This window comes from Cimex lectularius, unplaced genomic scaffold (assembly GCF_000648675.2).
Source record: "Cimex lectularius strain Harlan isolate CLEC.00 unplaced genomic scaffold, Clec_2.1 scaffold170, whole genome shotgun sequence".
Classification (NCBI taxonomy): Eukaryota; Metazoa; Arthropoda; class Insecta; order Hemiptera; family Cimicidae; genus Cimex; species Cimex lectularius.
The window spans coordinates 295,736-314,065 of NW_019392810.1; the positions used below are offsets into that span (position 1 = coordinate 295,736).

General features: G+C 34.1%; 2 protein-coding genes and 4 non-coding genes across 7 annotated transcripts; 5 read left to right on the plus strand and 1 right to left on the minus strand.

The window, feature by feature from the left end:
- The first annotated feature begins 709 nt into the window (after positions 1-709).
- Positions 710-4,909, plus strand: LOC106665888 (putative serine protease K12H4.7). The gene is made up of 10 exons (XM_014392695.2): positions 710-811; positions 1,013-1,200; positions 1,265-1,452; positions 2,540-2,775; positions 3,607-3,742; positions 3,832-4,023; positions 4,089-4,204; positions 4,270-4,402; positions 4,464-4,633; positions 4,703-4,909. Exons 2-10 carry the CDS (start codon positions 1,018-1,020, stop codon positions 4,813-4,815), a joined length of 1,467 nt encoding a protein of 488 aa, XP_014248181.2. The 5' UTR covers positions 710-811; positions 1,013-1,017; the 3' UTR covers positions 4,816-4,909.
- A 3,178-nt stretch (positions 4,910-8,087) lies between these two features.
- Positions 8,088-8,210, plus strand: LOC112127366. Its single transcript, XR_002910537.1, has one exon. It is a non-coding gene; the product is annotated as a U5 spliceosomal RNA (small nuclear RNA).
- Positions 8,211-8,914: 704 nt separating this feature from the next.
- On the plus strand, positions 8,915-16,427 carry LOC106665566 (bile salt-activated lipase-like). Of its 2 annotated transcripts, XM_014392072.2 has the most exons (8): positions 14,169-14,551; positions 14,612-14,715; positions 14,762-14,893; positions 14,952-15,096; positions 15,153-15,520; positions 15,571-15,721; positions 15,776-16,175; positions 16,236-16,427. In XM_014392072.2, the coding sequence occupies exons 1-8, from the start codon at positions 14,503-14,505 to the stop codon at positions 16,381-16,383; spliced, it is 1,497 nt and encodes a 498-aa protein (XP_014247558.1). In that variant the 5' UTR covers positions 14,169-14,502; the 3' UTR covers positions 16,384-16,427. The 2 variants fall into 2 exon arrangements, with proteins under 2 accessions (XP_024083997.1, XP_014247558.1); XM_024228229.1 differs by lacking the exon at positions 14,169-14,551 and adding an exon at positions 8,915-8,952 and having other exon boundaries at positions 14,612-14,893.
- On the plus strand, positions 10,143-10,304 carry LOC112127360. Its single transcript, XR_002910533.1, has one exon. It is a non-coding gene; the product is annotated as a U1 spliceosomal RNA (small nuclear RNA).
- LOC112127363 lies at positions 11,486-11,678 on the minus strand. Its single transcript, XR_002910536.1, has one exon. It is a non-coding gene; the product is annotated as a U2 spliceosomal RNA (small nuclear RNA).
- Positions 16,428-18,162: 1,735 nt separating the features above from the next.
- On the plus strand, positions 18,163-18,285 carry LOC112127361. The gene has a single exon (XR_002910534.1). It is a non-coding gene; the product is annotated as a U5 spliceosomal RNA (small nuclear RNA).
- The last annotated feature ends 45 nt before the right edge of the window (positions 18,286-18,330 follow it).

Sequence of the window (18,330 nt, forward strand, 5' to 3'; positions counted from 1 at the left end):
TTTACAAAATATTATTATTGTGTAGGTCAACAATTTTTTTATTTCGTGAAGAGATTGTACATGCATTATTTGCAACTTTTTTTAATTTGTCGTCCTCGTCAAACGACACACAAGTAGGTGAGCAGGGCCGTTTTTTTAAATAATGAAATACAAACTAATACTATTAGTAGTAGCTTGAAATTTTTACAGTTTTGTTTTATAATAAAAAAATTGTAAAGTATAAAGTACAAGAAGCATCTTTGAGTACATTACGAAGACAAAATTTTTGACTTGTCTTTTCAATTGTCAAATCAATCGAATGTAATCTGACACATTAATTAAGATAAGTGATAATTTATCACTATGTTAATAATATTCAAGTATGCAGGTACAGATTGCATTCAAATTATTAGGATATTAAATTACTTCTGAACATTTACTACGATCTATTTTCAAAATTAAATTGTTCAGTATGTCCTAATTCTCTGTTTTATTATTTTTTATAATTAAAATAAATATTTTATTATAATAAATTTCTAATGGTCATATATCAATCACAGTTATTATTATAAATTTATTAATAGATTGTTTCCATTCTTTTCAATGTGAATTATCATTTTTGTTAACATAATTTTGCATTTTATCATCAGTTTATATATAGAACTTTGTCTAAACTTGTACATTTCAAAAGAAATGTAAACATTGATAAAAAAAATCTATTCAGCAATATACATAAGAAGGGAGGTCTTTATCAATTTAATTGATAAGGCTGAACTGAGGATATTTATTCAGATCTTGTAGTGTTTTCTCAATGCAGAGGAGTACTTTGTAGGCAAGTTAAACTTATAGAATTGCGCATGAGTTTATATTAATTATTGACATGAACAAGTTTTTAAAAAAGTATTAATCAGTGTGTTTCATTATAAATTTATTAATACATATTATTCCAAATATAAATTTTAATATTTTGGAGCGGTTCAATTTCAAATTTATCTTTGATTTTTTTTAATTTTAATTTTTTTTTTTTTTAAAGGCAAAATGTACAAGAAAAGTATTCTTTCCTTAATAGTAACAGCGTGCATTGTACATTGCTCTGCGTTTAGAAGGAATTCTTTGATGGTATGGCCGCCTCATGTTGAAAATCACCGACTCCCTCCGGACATGTGGTTTAAACAAAAGCTAGACCACTTTGACCCGACGAACATGCACACATGGAATCAGGTATGCACAGCTCAATCGTTATATGCAATTCGAACGCTCTGCAATAAACTCTGTCCTTTTTAAGAGATACCAAGTGAATGATTCATTCATCAAAGTCAAGCGGAACACCCCTGTTTTCCTAATGATTGGAGGCGAAGGGGAGGCTTCGGCAGAATGGATGGTGAAAGGCGCTTGGATCGACTATGCTATGAAATACGGAGCTTTATGTTTCCAACTGGAACATAGATATTACGGAAAATCACACCCTACCCCGTATGTCAAATATACATTCCTAATTCATCTTTTGAAAATATATTCCGATTTTTTGAGGAAACGGGGTTGTTCTATTGTATATACTAATAGTAAAGTAAAGTCATGTACACCTAGTTTGCGTTGAGAGTGATTTATTAGCGTGAATGTGTGATGTGAGAGGGTCGATGGCGAAAAATTTAATTCCCCATCAACCCTCAATTAGGCTAGTTGTATAATATGTGTAAAGGTTGTGTTGAGAGTGAATGTATTTATTAGCGTGAATATGTGATGTGAGAGGATCGATGGCAAAAAATTGAATTACCCATCCACCTTCAATTAGGCTTGTTGTATAATATGTGTAAAGGTTGTGTTGAGAGTGAATGTATTTATTAGCGTGAATATGTGATGTGAGAGGATCGATGGCAAAAAATTGAATTCCCCATCCACCTTCAATTAGGCTTGTTGTATAATATGTGTAAAGGTTGTGTTGAGAGTGAATGTATTTATTAGCGTGAATATGTGATGTGAGAGGATCGATGGCAAAAAATTGAATTCCCCATCCACCTTCAATTAGGCTTGTTGTGTAATATGTGAAAGGATTTTGGATGATTATCGAGCACTCCATCACCCTAATTGAATGAATGGTATGTAAATAGGAGTGAATGTTTAAGAATGAACGTGAGTATGAATGGGCTTGGAACTGCATGCGTTTGGTGCTGAATTGACCTAGCTGGACGCACCACCCTCAGAGCCTAACCTCGGTGGCTGGATGAATATGGCTGAGTTCTGCCCACAGACTGCCAAACACCCAGGGTGGGTAATTGTCGAATCTGCCGGTGATTTACTGTAAATAGCAAAAGCTGGAATCGCCAGGGGACTACAAAAAGCCAATAGGCTCAACTCAATGTTTGTAATTAAGTACGGATTTGAGCCTATATAAATCCAAAAATGATTGTCATAATATTTAGTACATAGTATAATTTTAACAAATCATAGTAAAAAACCCTCATTTGTATTTAAATAATTAATAAATTATTTTTTAATAATTATTATTTATGAACATTAACTATTAAATGCATTTGATGAAAATATTTTTTTCCTTCCATAGAGATATGAGCACTCGAAATCTTAGGTATTTGAGCAGTGAGCAAGCACTTGCCGATCTGGCTAACTTTATTAAAGGGATGAATAAGAAATTTGGATTGACAGCTAGCAATAAATGGATCGCATTTGGCGGAAGCTACCCAGGGTCCTTGGCCGCTTGGCTTCGATACAAATATCCTCATTTGGTACATGCTGCAATTTCAACAAGTGGTCCACTTCTCGCAAAAGCTGATTTTAAAGGTAAATAGAAAAAAAGAGAGAGAGAGAGAGAGAGAGAGAGAGAGAGAGAGAGAGAGAGAGAGAGAGAGAGAGAGAGAGAGAGCGAGAGAGAGAGATTTTGTAAGCTATAGTATTTTTACAGGTTCAAGTTGTTCTATTTTTAAAAATAAATCAATAATGAAAGTTAAAACAATGAACCTCATGCAAAGAGTCCTCAACAAAGAAATAAAGTCCTGCTTTTTCTTTTTAAAATAAATATAAAAAAAATAATACTCTTTTAATATCCCCAGGGTATGATAAAAAAAGAAACTTAATCATACTTGGTCTTATAACACTTATATTTAACACGTTCAAGTTCCACCTTCAAAATGGAAGTAAAACTTCATTAATATGGGACAATAAAAATTGAGTAAAGCTGAAAGGTCTAACTGAATTCCCACAAAAATCACCAATAAATCAATAAATAATTTAAACAAAAAATCCAAAAAGGCATAAACAAATTAAAAAATAAAGAACAAACTCTCTAAAACTAAAACTACAATTAACATTACTGCACTAGAATAAACTAACAATTGTATATATGAAGAATAGCAACTAAAACAAATATTCACAAAAAATGGGAAAAAAAAATCTCAGAGGGAAAACAGTAACTAGTTGAAAACCAAAGTCAGTTTAATGTACGGTAAAACTACCCCTAATGACCAGAGTAGGTAGATTTCATTCCCCCTATTACCGACCAGGCAAAACTCAAGAAAAGTGAGGTTCAAGTAAGTCCACAGCCACAGACGGTAAACCACGGTACATCCTTGGCACTCAAAGAATAAACTAGTAACCATGTATTTTTATTTTTAGAGTACAATGAAGTTGTATCGGCCTCATTGTCTACATTCAGCGATGATTGTGTAACTTCTGTCCATCAGGCTGTTAAGCATTTTGATAAGTTAGTTACAGATCCATCTGGTGCAAAAACATTAACAAAAAAATTTAAGTATGTAATGTTACTAATAAGTAAAATAATAATTATTATTATTTATTAAAATGTAGCAATAAGTTATTAATCTCATTTTAATATTTTAGACTTTGCTCCGATCTCAATGTGAGCAATGGATTAGATGTAGCCACATTAGCCGACTCACTTTCAGGAAATTTTGCCGATGTTGTTCAGTACAATAAAGATAACAGAATGTCAAAAAGCCCCACGGCGAAAATAACTATTGATGATCTTTGCAACATAATGGTCGACCGTGGCCTGGGAGAACCATTAGATAGGTAAATATCTAAGGATGAGTTTCAATCGATTCATTTGAGTAATTAGAGTTTTATTTATTTTCAAGATATGCAGCTGTTAATAAAATGATGCTTGCAGCTACTAAAAGTGAATGTTTAAATTTTACATATTCTCAGCAATTAGAGGAACTCAAAAATACAGTCTGGAACCACACCCAAGCAGGTGAAATCTTAAATTGTATCGCAATCAAGTGAATAAACTAACGGTATATTTTCCTGTAAATATAGCTCGTCAGTGGATTTATCAAACGTGTACAGAATTCGGTTTCTATCAAACTTCGAGTAGCCCTGACGAACTTTTTGGTTCTAACATCCCATTGTCATATTTCACAAAACAGTGCCAAAATATTTTTGGCCCAGAGTAAGTCGATAAGAAAGAATAAATTGGTAAAGAATTTTATAAATTTTAAACTGTGTTTTAGGATTAATGAACAGGTTTTAAACAATGGAATAATGAGAACTAACATTATGTATGGTGATGTCCATTTAAAAACGACAAGAGTTTTATTTGTTCATGGCAGCATAGATCCTTGGCATGCACTTGGAATCACCGTCTCAAACAAACCCAAAATACAAGCAATTTACATAAATGGTTTATATTTGATTTCATTTTATACATTTTGATTTTGGTAAAGCATGTACAAGATAACTGATATTTTAGGTACTGCTCACTGTGCTAACATGTACCCATCATCACCAAAGGATCCCCCTCAATTGACTAAAGCTCGGGTTCATATCGTTAATCAAATTGGAGATTGGCTTAGCAGGGACTAGTTCTTTGATTTTATTGTACATAAATGTAATTAGTATTTAGCTACAAAACATGTACAAATAAAATAAATTTAATGTTGTATTCAAATATGAAAAATATACTATTATTATTTATCTACATTTCCCTCTATGAATCTCAAACTTTAAAATAAGCTTTAACATAAAGTTTATGTTGGGTCTGCGAGTTGGTGAACTCGTGCTGAAACCTGGGTCACTTATTGGGTCTTCACAGGTTTGATTAGTTCAACAAACAATCCAGTATTTTTATGAATTGTTCACTTACTCCTAAAAATGTTAATTCCATTGCATTTATAAAAGTTAAATTAATTTATATCAATGTGGAACAACAACGGCTTTGTAAAGGATGTTCCAGGCAGGCTTGGGCATTCTCCCGCTTTCCGGCTGCGCCTTGCCTGCCCCTTCGGGCTTCCGCATGCTGCGAAGGAGAGAGAAAAAAAAGAAGAAGAAGAAAAAAAATGGCGGATGCTCAAACGGCAATGCCAAAAAAAGGATGTTCCAGAGGCAGCAGCTCCTGGTATGAAGGACCAGTTGAATGAAAAATGAAATTCTTAGGATGACGATCTACCTCCCACCAGTCTAGTCCCGTCCGTCTCATTTACCTTATGCTTTTTCTTACATGTGCAAAAGTAAACATAGACTGAATAAATATAAAAACTTTTGTTTAAGTATTCATTATTATTAGTTTGATTTTATTTAATCATTCTACATTTATTTTTGTAATAATAATTTTTTTAATCTAAATGTATGATGATTAGTGACCGTTAGTCAATGATTATTCAGAAATTGTGAGATGCAGTCTGGTGTGATGTAGGTTTCAGAAAAACAAACACTTCTATGCAGAAAACAAACACTTTGAGTGAGTAGAAATACTTTGATTGAATATATAAAAAAATATTTTTTTGCATTGTATAAATTCACTTTTTCCCACATCCTACATGTTTTTGTTAAATTTAAACAATGTTTGTAAATCCCAGGCCCTGAAGGTGATCTCAATAAAGATCGAAACGTTGGCACGATAAAGAAAATGTTTTTCGGAAGCGTACATCACATCAGACCGCATCTCACAATCTCCAAATAATAATTTTTTTTTCTAAGTTCACCATGGACCACCTGGTTAGTGTCGGTGGACCACAGTTTGGGAAGGCCCCATACTACATCGTCTTGAGGGATGAATTTATTTACCAAAGTATTTGTTAATCAAGTAGAGGGGTGTCAATTAGGAAGTGGAAGTACTGTTGAAATAGTAGTGGCCTGGAAACTTTAGTGAGCCAATTATTAATTTTTAGTGTTAAAATTAATTAATGATTTTTTAGTGTGTGCATGTTTTAGAACTGGATATAGAAAAAAAATTGCCAAATTCAAGCTCGTTAATGGTAAATTGCAATTTGAACCAAAACTTTGACAATCTCAGTATGTCATTGAATTTTTAAAATTCACAGTCCAAAAACATCCAATTTTTCCGTGAATGTGAAGCGTGAGTTCCATTTGACTTTCCTTGAAAAAAGAAAATCCCAAAAGAAAGAAGAAATTTCTTTTTCAAAAAGATTAAAGACCACCCCAGCAAGACGAATCTGTTGTACAGTTTAGCGTATAAAAGCACCGAATTTATTTCATTTTCTTTTTTTTTTCTTTTTTTATATTATAGATATGTAACAGTATGAAGAAAAACCTTTATTTAATTGTAATTTGTTTGAACTGGATCATTTTTGTCTGCCTTTTGGTTTGGTCTGTTAGACACCTGTAGGTATTTTGCAATCTTCAGTGTCTGTATGAACAGGAGAACTTTCTGAGAGAGTGAATATAAAAAATACTTTTTTGCATTGTATAAATTCTTTTTTTTTTCGATCTAAAAATGTTGTAGCATTGCATAAATTTTTTTTAAATCTAAAAATGTTGTAGCATTGTATAAATTCAATTTTTTTATATCTAAAATTTTCTGGCATTGCATAAATCTTTATTTTCTCCCATCCTACATGTAATTGTAACATTTAAACAATGTTTATAAATCCCAGGCCCTGAAAAGGATTTCAATAACGATCGAAACGTTGGCACGATAAAGAAAATGTTTTTCTGAAACCTACATCACACCAGACTGCATCTCACGATCTACGAATAATCATCGACTAACGGTCACTAATTGTCATACATTATTAAGGCAGAAGGTTTAACTGTTAGGGCTTGATATGATAGTAGTCGTTAAAACGCCCTTAAAAATTAATAATAATCATATAAAGTCGGTACATATTTTAACAAAAATAAATTATCAATAATAATCAAAATTTCATCTGTGGGTTTCAACTGGTCGGGATATTTGTTCAGGACAGTTGCACATAAAACTGCCAACTGTCGAAAAAGAAAAATCACCTCACACTTCAGTTCTGCCTGAACTAAAAGAATTTCTGTTGAAGTTCTCATCCTTTTAAGGTTTAAAGGAAACCTGAAAGTACGTTTTATAAGGTGATATGTACAATAAAATCCAATTTCATAGTTCCTAGATCTTAGTGTCTTGTTTTCTTGTTGCCAGATATTCAATACACCAACAATTAAATACAAACCTTCATTTCAATCGATACTTTAAAATATTTTAAATAACACAACCTTGATACTATAAAATATTTTAAAAAATACAAACATTTTTCACACAAATCAATTGTCCAATAACACAAAGTTTTTCATACATTTCATATGTATAGGGGAAAATGTATGATTGGACAATTTAACTGTATTTAATCTAAAAATAAAAAACTGTACTTCAGCCTAAAAATATTATCACATATTAATGAAATAATTAAAATGAGAAGGACATTCTTTGTCAAACAATGCTCAGGCTCATATTAATGACAATTTCATTTTGAAACCTAAAATTCGTGATCTAAATACAAGAATTTAAATATTAATGAATAAAGTGGAACATATATGAACAAAAATAAATTCTTAATAATATTTGAAATTTCAGCTGTGGGTTTAAGGATGGGAACTTCGATTATAGCGCAACCTAGCGTCTATTCTAATCAAACACGTTGAGTTTTATCGCTGTCGTAGCAGTATAAAACCAATTAAACTTAAAAATACATAAATTCAATGAGGTTAAAATTATTTTGAATGTTTATAACTGAAAAGAGTAAAAAGGCGGGTTGTTTGTACAAAAAATACGTATCGTCGGTTTGAGTATGACCGGATGATTTCTCTGTATTCTTCCCGTTCTGTGGAAAGCGAGGCTAGAGCTATAATTGGAAACGGGCGAGTTTTGTTCTTTACTCTGGTCTCCCTTCATAACGAATAAATCTTTCGCCTTTTACTAAAGATTTCCGTGGAGGGGGACTCACTGATGAGTCTGTAATGAAATTTTTTGTAGTGCCTTGTCGTCAGACGAGGCCGCTAACGCACTGAGCATTAAAATCTAATTAGATAATTCATTCATTAGATAGTACATAGCCTAGATTTATTTTGGAGTTCATGAGAGCGGTCAGGTGGAGACGTAGGTTTTAGAAAAACTTTTTCCTTTGTTTTCTTACATCCCCAATATCTGGACAAGATAAGATAGTAAAGCAACATATCTACTATTGCCAAAAACCTAAGCAAAATCCTACAGCACTCGCTACCCACCATCTTGAATGCCAACACGATTTCGACTTCAAAAATCCAAAAGTGCACATAGAACAAAACAAACATAAACGTAATTTCTTAGAAATGGTTTATATCAACAGACATAAACACAGCATACAGAACAGATACGTGTAAACTCAGTCCGCAGCTACGCCAATATCATTAACCAAATACAATATAGATAACATACATATATCATTACATTACATTCCACACATCAAATACTTTTCACATAGTCTAATTTTCCAACAATTTAGCTTTCCTTTTCCTATTTATCCCTTTTCTACATAATCCTGAAAGGACAATCTGGCCGAACTATTACCAACACATTGTTCCCCTTTGTCGGCTTATTTCACTTCAAAAAAGCCGACGCCTCCTTACACAAAATTGTTTTTTATATACCGACTTCCTTCCCCACCCCTTCAACACCAAACATAAAACAGCAAAATCTCACTGGCACTCTCAACACGACACTCAAGGATGGCACAATTACACAGAAGACAAAAACTTTGAGTGAGTAGAAATACTTTGTTTGCATATAAAATATATTTTGCATTGTATAAATTCACTTTTCCACATCCTAAATGTAATTGTTAAATGTAAGCATTGTTTGTAAATCCCAGGCCCTGAAGATGATCTAAATAAAAGATCGAAACGTTGGCACGATAAAGAAAATGTTTTTCTGAAACCTACACCACACCAGACCGCATCTCACGATATCTGATTAACTTTCGATTAACGGTCACTAATCTCTACACATTAATCAAGTAACAGATATTTTAGTTGTTTTGCCTCTCACCACAGTTCTTCTACCTGTACCCCATTTCCGCCTTAAAAGAATTTCTGTTGAAGTTCTCAACCATTTAAGGTTTTCTTTAAATGTGTGGTGTTTAGTGACCATTAGTAAATGATTATTATTTGGAGATCGTGTGATGCGGTCTGATGTGTCACGTAGGTTTTGGAAAAACGTTTTCTTTATCTTCACTAGATTTCGTGGTCCGCTTGACCAATTAATGGCATCTTTTGTATAATTAATTGCATCTTTCAATTAATTAGGTTTTAAGATGAGATAAAAAGTCATTAAAAGTGTTTAAAATTATACAAATATCTTATATGTATTTGTATAATTTAAATAATGTTTGTTATATCTCAGGCACTGAAGAAGATGATGTAAAAACAAAAGATCGAACGTGGCACGATGAAGAAAATGTTTTTATAAACGTGTTTTTGTTGTTGCTAATCACTACGTACTGTATGATCTGAATAGTTTGTCTTGCACATTTCTAAAGCGCATTGCGATATGTACTTTTTATTAACTTGTGTATTGTTTTAATTGTTATTAATTCAATATTTGTCTGAGTGATTTTATATAACCATAGCTGGTAAGAAAATTCAAAACCACCCGCCATGGCTGGTTCTTGGCCAATCTCAGGTTACACGGAAGAGCAATCTGGTGGAGAATCTACCCGCTATTGAAACCTTAGAGTAAAATACATTAAAAGACGTCTTTATCTCATTAAGAAAGCAATTTCTTAATATATTTTTTATTACCTGAGTATTCTGTGAGGCAAAGGATCCGGTGAGTTGAGAACAGGAGATAAACAATTGCGAGAATAGTGTCAGTGAGTTGAGAAATTGTTGGACATCCCGTCCATTGCTCGAAACGCTGTCGGTATACAGTTAGAGTGCCCGGAAACTGAATCATACTTACCTGGCGTCGGGGTTACCGTGATCACTAAGGCGGTTCCCCCAGGGCGAGGCCTTCCCATTGCACTACGGCTTGGCTGACCTCTGCGAATATCCCAAATGCGGATATCTCGGGCGCGTAATTTTTGGTAGTCGGGACTGCGTACGCGCTATCCCGGTTCTAATTTTAATGAAAAATTTAAATAGAATGTCGTATAGTTTGAATTAATTGAAAGATGAAAATCGACAATGGGGCCACAAAATTTAATGAATTTAAATCTGGTGTGATGGAGACTTAATATAGAACATAGTTTAGAAAAACATTTTCCTTATCGTGCCAACGTTCGAAATTCTTATCGAGATCATCAGGGCCTGGGATTTATAACATTGTTTAAATTATGCAAATATATGTACGGTGTGAAAAAAATTGAATTTATACAATGCTAGAAATTTTGGAATCAATATGTATTTGTTTTCTGTGTAGATGTGTCATTGGTGCATAAAAAAAAATGTTTTTCTAAAACATACATCTCACCAGACCGCAACTCATGATCTCCTAATTATCATTAAATAACTGTCACTAAACACCACACGTTTCGATCTTTGTTGATATGGTTTAAATTATACAAATGCATATATGTTTTTCTTAAACTACATCACACCAGACCGCATCTTTATCTAAAAATTAGAGATCTAAAATAATTAGAGATCTCTCTAATTTTTTTTTTTTTTTTTTTTTTGGGGGGGGGTTTACCGTATAAGAGAGTGAGCAATTCAATTCATTAGTACATTCTAAATGAAATTAAAAAAATACAAATATAAAAAATAAAATGCTGGAGTAAATTAATTACTTTTTATTAATTACTTACTTTTGTTCCAACACCAATTTTATTGTGTAGTAAATGGTTCTCCATTTATTGAGTACATAATTTAAAAACAAAAAACATTTAATAATGAAAATAAAGTTTCAGGAGCAAACCCAGATCTAGCTCATCGATACAATACATATACAAATTTGTACGTGCAACTAATTAAATGTGATATCCAAAAAAATGAGTTAAGACCGTTACTAGAAATACTTTAATTTTGTATTGCAAGCAGTAATTAAGATCAAAGAAATTTGACGAAAGTAAAATCGAAAAACTTAGCTTAAAAAATTTGCTCTTTCGTTCGATTGTGGATGTAGAAAATAATTTTTTTGGAAGTGTAGTATTCAAAACAAAATCTAAACAAATGGTTCGTCAATTACATTTTGTTCCAAAAGCGGAATAAATAAATTGTAAATTTGAACGTTGTGAATAAATTTCAGTGTAATTTTTCTAAGTTTCACTTTCTTTACTTTGTATTTTATTCATATTTAGTTAGGTGGGCCGTTCCCGGAGGTACTGCAATACCGGGTCAACCCGCGACAGAGGTGGAGCAAGCCCCTAGCACTCCGTCATTTTCCAAAAATCAGTTTAATCTACTGGACTCCCTATGGAAGTCGTACCAGAGATTAAGCTGATAAGAACAGATACTACACTTTGATCTTAGCCAAAAGGCCGAGAAGCGATACCGACCAAAGGTACCGCCATCTCTTTCTATCCCGCACCGACCGTCCGACTCGTCGGGAAGTTGATCAAGAGAGTCTCTCATAAAACAATCGCCGAATGTCCAAAAACAAAAATCCCCTCGCACCTCAGTTCTTCCTGTGCCGCATTTCCAACTAAAAAGAATTTCTGTTGAAATCCTAATCCATTTAAGGATTCCTTTAATCATGAAAGTACGTTTTTTAAAAGGGAATACGTGAAATAGGTTCATACAAATGGCCGCTAGAGTGTAGTGTCATGTTCTCAAGTCTATTCTACTTAAGTCATTTAACTTATTACATTTTCCCTTCATTAACCCGGTTAACATCGGCTGTTTTCCATTTACTCGTAGGAAAAACTTTTCTTTTTTCATCAAGCCAAAAGTTCGTAAACGAATACTCGATTGTTCAAAAATTTTTAGACCACTTATTACAACATAAACATATATTTTTCATACATTTCAAATGTACAGGGAAAAAGTATGATTAAACGATTTAACTGTATTTAATCTAAAAACAAAACAAACTGTACGTCAGCCTAAAAAATTGTCACATATTGGTGAAATAATTAAAATGACATTCTTTGTTAATTCAATGCTCAGGCTCATGTCAATGCCAATTTCATTTTGACACCTAAAATTTCTCATCTGAATACAAGGCTTTAAATATTAATTAATAAAGTACATACGACATACATAATCGCTTCTCTGCCTCGAAAAAAAGCCAACAAAAAGTATGATATCCCAACAAATATCTAACCGTGAAAACAAGGCCAAGTCCCAGACCCTCCCCCCAAAAAATAGCCTATCAATCTACACTATGTTCTTTTTATTAGTCCATAATCTGAGAGAACTCAAAAGAAAAGCTAAAATTCCAGACTCCTTCCAAAAAATGTAAAAAAGTCAACCTACCAAAGAAGGAGGAACACAGTTCTTTTATTTTTATTGGTTAACATGGTTAGTTTCTGAATGAGCGAGTAATGAATAGTCTGGGACTTTTTTCTTTCCCCATGAGTTCTCTACCTTCCCTTCACCCACCTCTCTTGTATGAACAGGCCAGATGTTTTAATCCTCATTCAGAAACTGGCTAAGTATTAACTGAGTTAACTAATAAAAATAACAGATTGTGCTGCTCATAAAAGTAGGAGTGAAGAGAAATTGGCCACAATGTAAATATCACTACTAATTTGTAGACTGACGTTTTTTAATTTTTTTTGGGAGTCTGCAACTATCTTTTCTTTTGAGTTCTCTCAGGTTATGGGCTAAAAAAATAACGGACGGCCACAAAGAGATATCATTATATTGAAAGGCTAATTTTGTGAAGAGCTTCTGGAACGTAGCTCTTTTTTTCAAGTTTATGTTTTTGTTGGGATCAACTTTCCTGTATCAACTTACATGGCCAGGCATAGTCATATTTTTTCTAATCTACTTCCAGTAGTAATACTAATAAATATTTCTCTCGAAAGAATAAGAATGCCTTCTGCCAATTATTTTCCTTACCAAGATTCTGGTCTCTCTGAACTCCACACATAAATACGCAGAGAAGATAAATCTTGTATTGTTATGCATAGTTTAAGTTGTAGTTTGCGAGGGATGCAGTCAACTAGTCCTTTTTTTTATCAAATTGAACATTGACAACAATAAATTAAATAAAAATGCTGTTTTACAAAGTTTGTCACCAATTTGTTGCAATTGAAACCTTAATAAAAGAAAAAAAGAAATAAACTCCATCTCCAGCTAGGGGACTCAAAAAAAAGCAGGACGTATTTTGCAAACGTGAACACAACGAGGGAAAACATTCATAAAAATAACAGACAAATCTTCCCCAAACATGGAATTTGATAACCTTAACCTCCTTCCGACAGCATTGACAGAACTTGTCTCTTCTGATACTTACTGTGAGGATGCGACAATGTTTGAAGTGACAAAGAAGAGGAAGAAAACAGAACCAGAAACCAGTAACATAGAATCTTTTTCAGTAAAAAAAGACCTAGGTCACTAATTGGATATTGGAATGTATACGGATTTAACATAACCTAAATTCTTTAGAAATTGCCAGATTCAGTTTGTATGATACTCTTTGTTTTACTGAATTATAATAATAATAATGTGTGATGTTTAGTGACCGTTAGTCAATGATTATTCGGAGATCGTGAGATGCGGTCTGGTGTGACGTAGGTTTTTAGAAAAAACATTTTCTTTATCATGCCAACGTTTCGATATTTATTGAGATCATCTTCAGGGCCTGGGATTTACAAACATTGTTTAAATTTAACAAATTTTTTCTTTTTTTCTGCACTGTATAAATTCATTTTGTTCCACATCCTACTTGTATTTGTTTACCAATTACCAATGGATAAAGTGTCAGGATTCAGGCTTAGTTGGAACAACATAGTATAATAATAATATTTTGTTTATGATCGTTCATGGCTAATGGATTATTTCCCTTGTCAAACCGTGACATCAGGTTGTAATTCTTTATTCCGTTTTTGGTTTTAAGTACATTTTATATTGTCTGGTTTGTCGAGTAAGAATTATGAGGTTAAAAAATGTAGATCCGTAACAACCCGGGAGTGCTATGGGTAACGTCCTTCGTTTTAGCGGGTCTCAAGACTATATCATATTAACCGTCCCATATTTCATAGTTAATGTTTTCACACAAAAAATCTTGTCCAAGTGATTTTGTTCTAATCGATTGAGACAGTTCGGTTCCATATCTAAAAAGGATTATTCACGCGGGATTAGGAGAGTGAAGGTTGATGACTTTATATTGTCTCTTGGTTTCCTAAGTTTTCACTTTTAATATCAAACATGGTCACAGGTGCCATGGTTATGTACTGCTTTTTATCGACGTACAACGGTGGGCATCGTGTCAAAAGGAAGAAAAAGGTTCGATTCACCTATATGTGTTTTCTTGTAGGGTTAGCCAGAGGTTATTCTTTGACTACACAAGTCGACAACTGGTACTTCGCCTTCCTTGGGATTCGCTACGGCAAGACTTCTAGAGGAGATTTACGTTTCAGCGTAAGTATTGTCAGTTTAAGTAATTTGTTTGTACTGTGTTTTAAAGAAACCTGAAAATGTCACGAGAATCGAAACCTTAATGAGTCGTCAAGAATGCCTCGAGATGGATCCGAAAGACGGCAGTTTCATTGGTCAAGAAGACTGCCTTTTTTTAAATGTCTACACAACTCGGGTATATGTAAGTGTGAGGTTTTTAATTCAACAATGGACTTTATACTCGAAAGATCCTTTGCCAGGTGAACCAGAGCATGCCGGTCCTGATATGGATTCACGGGCAGTCGTTGCCGCTCGAGAGCAACAAAGGTTCGATCTATTCGCCCGACAAACTCATGAACCACGGCGTGGTCGTCGTGACTATGAGCTACCGCGTCGGCCCGCTCGGTAATCCAATATTCAACACTTTTTACCCATTGGATTATTTATATTTGAATCCGTAGGTTTCGCAAGTTTTGAAAATTCGACAATGCCAGGAAACTATGGCTTCATGGATCAACAATTGGCAATAGAGTGGGTGGTTAGGAATATACACTTATTTGGAGGTGATCGAAAGAGGATTACACTCGCTGGTGAAGGTGAAGGAGCTGCTTTTGTGCTACACCACTTAAACGGTCCCATGAAGGACCAGATTAAGAAAGGTATAGTCATCAGTGGATCAAGAATAGCTCCATGGGCCATGTCGAGGGAGTCCTGGGTGCATAATCGAACCCTGGATCTTTTTAAAGCTGTCAACTGCTCCAGTCTAGACTGCTTGCGAAACGTTGATGCAAGAAAACTTTTACAAGCTGCGTACGCCAACCAGAACAAAGTATGACCGTCCTACAGTCAAAGATCGACCTAATAGCCATTTGTTCTCAGATGCCATGGTGGTGGGGCAAAATAGCCACCCAGTTCAGGCCTGTAGTGGACGATATCAATATAAAAGATAACTGGTTTGATGAAGAACGTCAAGCGAACTTTTCCCTCCTCGTGGGTTTAAGGAGTGACGAAGGGGAAGTCATGAAAGAAGGTGAGTCCCGTAGATTCAAAATGAACACTGATAAACTTGAACGTTTCCAAACAGTCGCTGCTAAGTATAACATGTCTGAAGAAGACACCTCAAGGCTGTTCTGCACTTACAATGACGGCGGAGGGAGGAGGCAAGGTGGCCCTAGCCTCCCCTGCGTCTACGGCAGTACGAATCAGATCGGATCGATGTACAAGTCCAACGATGAGCCGGTGAAAAGTGCCAGGAAGTATATCGCTGATAGTTGGTACTACTACCCGGCCATGTATGAAGCGAGAATTCACGTCGGCCCTTTGAACGCGTTCATGTACAACTACACGACCGGTCCGTTGGAGTGTACGATGCAATACAAAGTTCCGTTCATGCTTATAGTCGATAACTGCCCCCTGTATGAAAACAGTTACGAATCGACTGCGTCCAAATTTACACAAGTCGTCGCAAGATTCGTCCATGGAAGGTTACCTATCCATCCTTAAACTCAAACTTCTTGATAAAACCTTTTTTCTTTCTTTTACAGGGACCTCAAGGTGCAATCGTATTTTATTGACCAGGAGCTGTTTGACATCACTCAGGCCATCCTCGAACCCGAAGCGTACTCGGAAATCGACTCAGACCTTGCAAACAGAATGAAGACTATGAAGTCTTTACTGATTGATTATTACTGACAAAAGCTGCGAAATAAATCTTTCTGGGACTCACGTAAAAACTACCGAATTTGTTTCATTTCCCAAAACCTCATACCTCAGGAAAATCGACCCTCATTAGTGTAGGAGAATGAAGATCCGTGTGGAGGATGTTTCTTTAAACACAGGCTCAAAATTGTACAAGGTACAGCTTCATCTCCAGGGATGTACATGACGTATCAAACTCAAATGGCGAAGTCTGGACATAGTGTGCCACCCTTAATCGTCGAACAGTATATTAAAACGTTGTCATGTTATCTTGTCTTAACCCTCTTGTGGGTGGTTCAACAGGCGACAGGAGAGGTCGTCACCAATGTCCATCGTACCTAGGCTTCGTAGGCTTGCAGGAAAAGAGCTTTCCGGGCAGCTACAGATTCAGGGATCAAACCATCGACCATCATTTAGCAAAAATCGTTATTTTTGATATGGGGCTTCTTGACATACTGTCATTTTTATTGTACAGAACGACAACAGCAAAATTTCCTGACAGTGAAACATCTAATGCATTACATGAGATCAGAGCAAACTCTAAAATATCAGATTAATAATTTAATGTTGTGTTTTAGTAAATAATCACGATTATTATTTTACTTGTTAATGTATCATATACACTTAAATTTTTTTGTTAACTTTTTTGCACCTGTATGATGTAATATATTATATGTATCTAAAGTAGATACATGTAAGTTACAACGCAAATTTATAACTTGTTTATACATGTATCTATTGCATATTCGTAATGGAGGATGAAAATGTAAAAAATAGTTATAAAAAAATATATAAAATATATATAACTTCAAAGGTAGTGCCATTCCCTTATACCTCGTACCTACCGTTCAACTGGTCGGTAAATTTATTCAGGACAGTTCCACATAAAACTGCCGACTCTCGAAAAAGAAATATCGCCTCACACCTCAGTTCTGCCTGAACTAAAAGAATTTCTGTTAAGTTCTCATCCATTTAAGGTTTCCTTTAAACCTGAAAGTACGTTTTATAAGGTGATATGTACAATAAAATCCAATTTCATAGTTTCTAGATCTTAGTGTCTTGTTTTCTTGTTGCCAGATATTCAATACACCAAAAATTAAATATAAATGTTCATTTCAATCCATACTTTAAAATATTTTAAGTAACACAACTTTGATACTATAAAATATTTTAAATAACACGAACATACAGTTTTTCATACATTTCATACGTATAGGGGAAAATGTTTGATTGGACGATTTAACAGTATTTAATCTAAAAATGAAAAACTGTACTTCAGCCTAAAAACATTGTCACATATTAGTGAAATAATTAAAATGAGGACATTCTTTGTCAATTCAATGTTCAGGCTCATATTAATGACAATTTCATTTTGAAACCTAAAATTCGTGATCTAAATACAAGAATTTAAATATTAATTAATAAAGTGGAACATATTTGAACAAAAATAAATTGCTAATAATAATTGAAATTTCAGCTGTGGTTTTAAGGATGGGAACTTCGATTATAGCGCAACCTAGCGACTATTCTAATCAAACACGTCAAGTTTTATCGCTGTCGTAGTAGTATAAAATCAATTAAACTTAAAAATACTTAAATTCTATGAGGTTGAAATTATTTGTAATGTTTATAACTGAAAACTGAAAAGGAGAGTTGTTTGTACAACAAATACATATCGTCGGTTTGAGTGTGCCCAGATGATTTCTCTGTATTCTTCCTGTTCTGTGGAAAGCGGGGCTAGAGCTATAACCGGAAACGGGTAAATCTTGGTCTTTACTCTGGTCTCCTTTCATAACGAATAAATCTTTCGCCTTTTACTAAAGATTTCCGTGGAGGGGGACTCACTGATGAGTCTGTAAGGAAATTTTTTGTAGTGCCTTGTCGTCAGACGAGGCCGCTAACGCTTTGTGCATAACGTATTAGGAAAGTTTAAAATTGAGC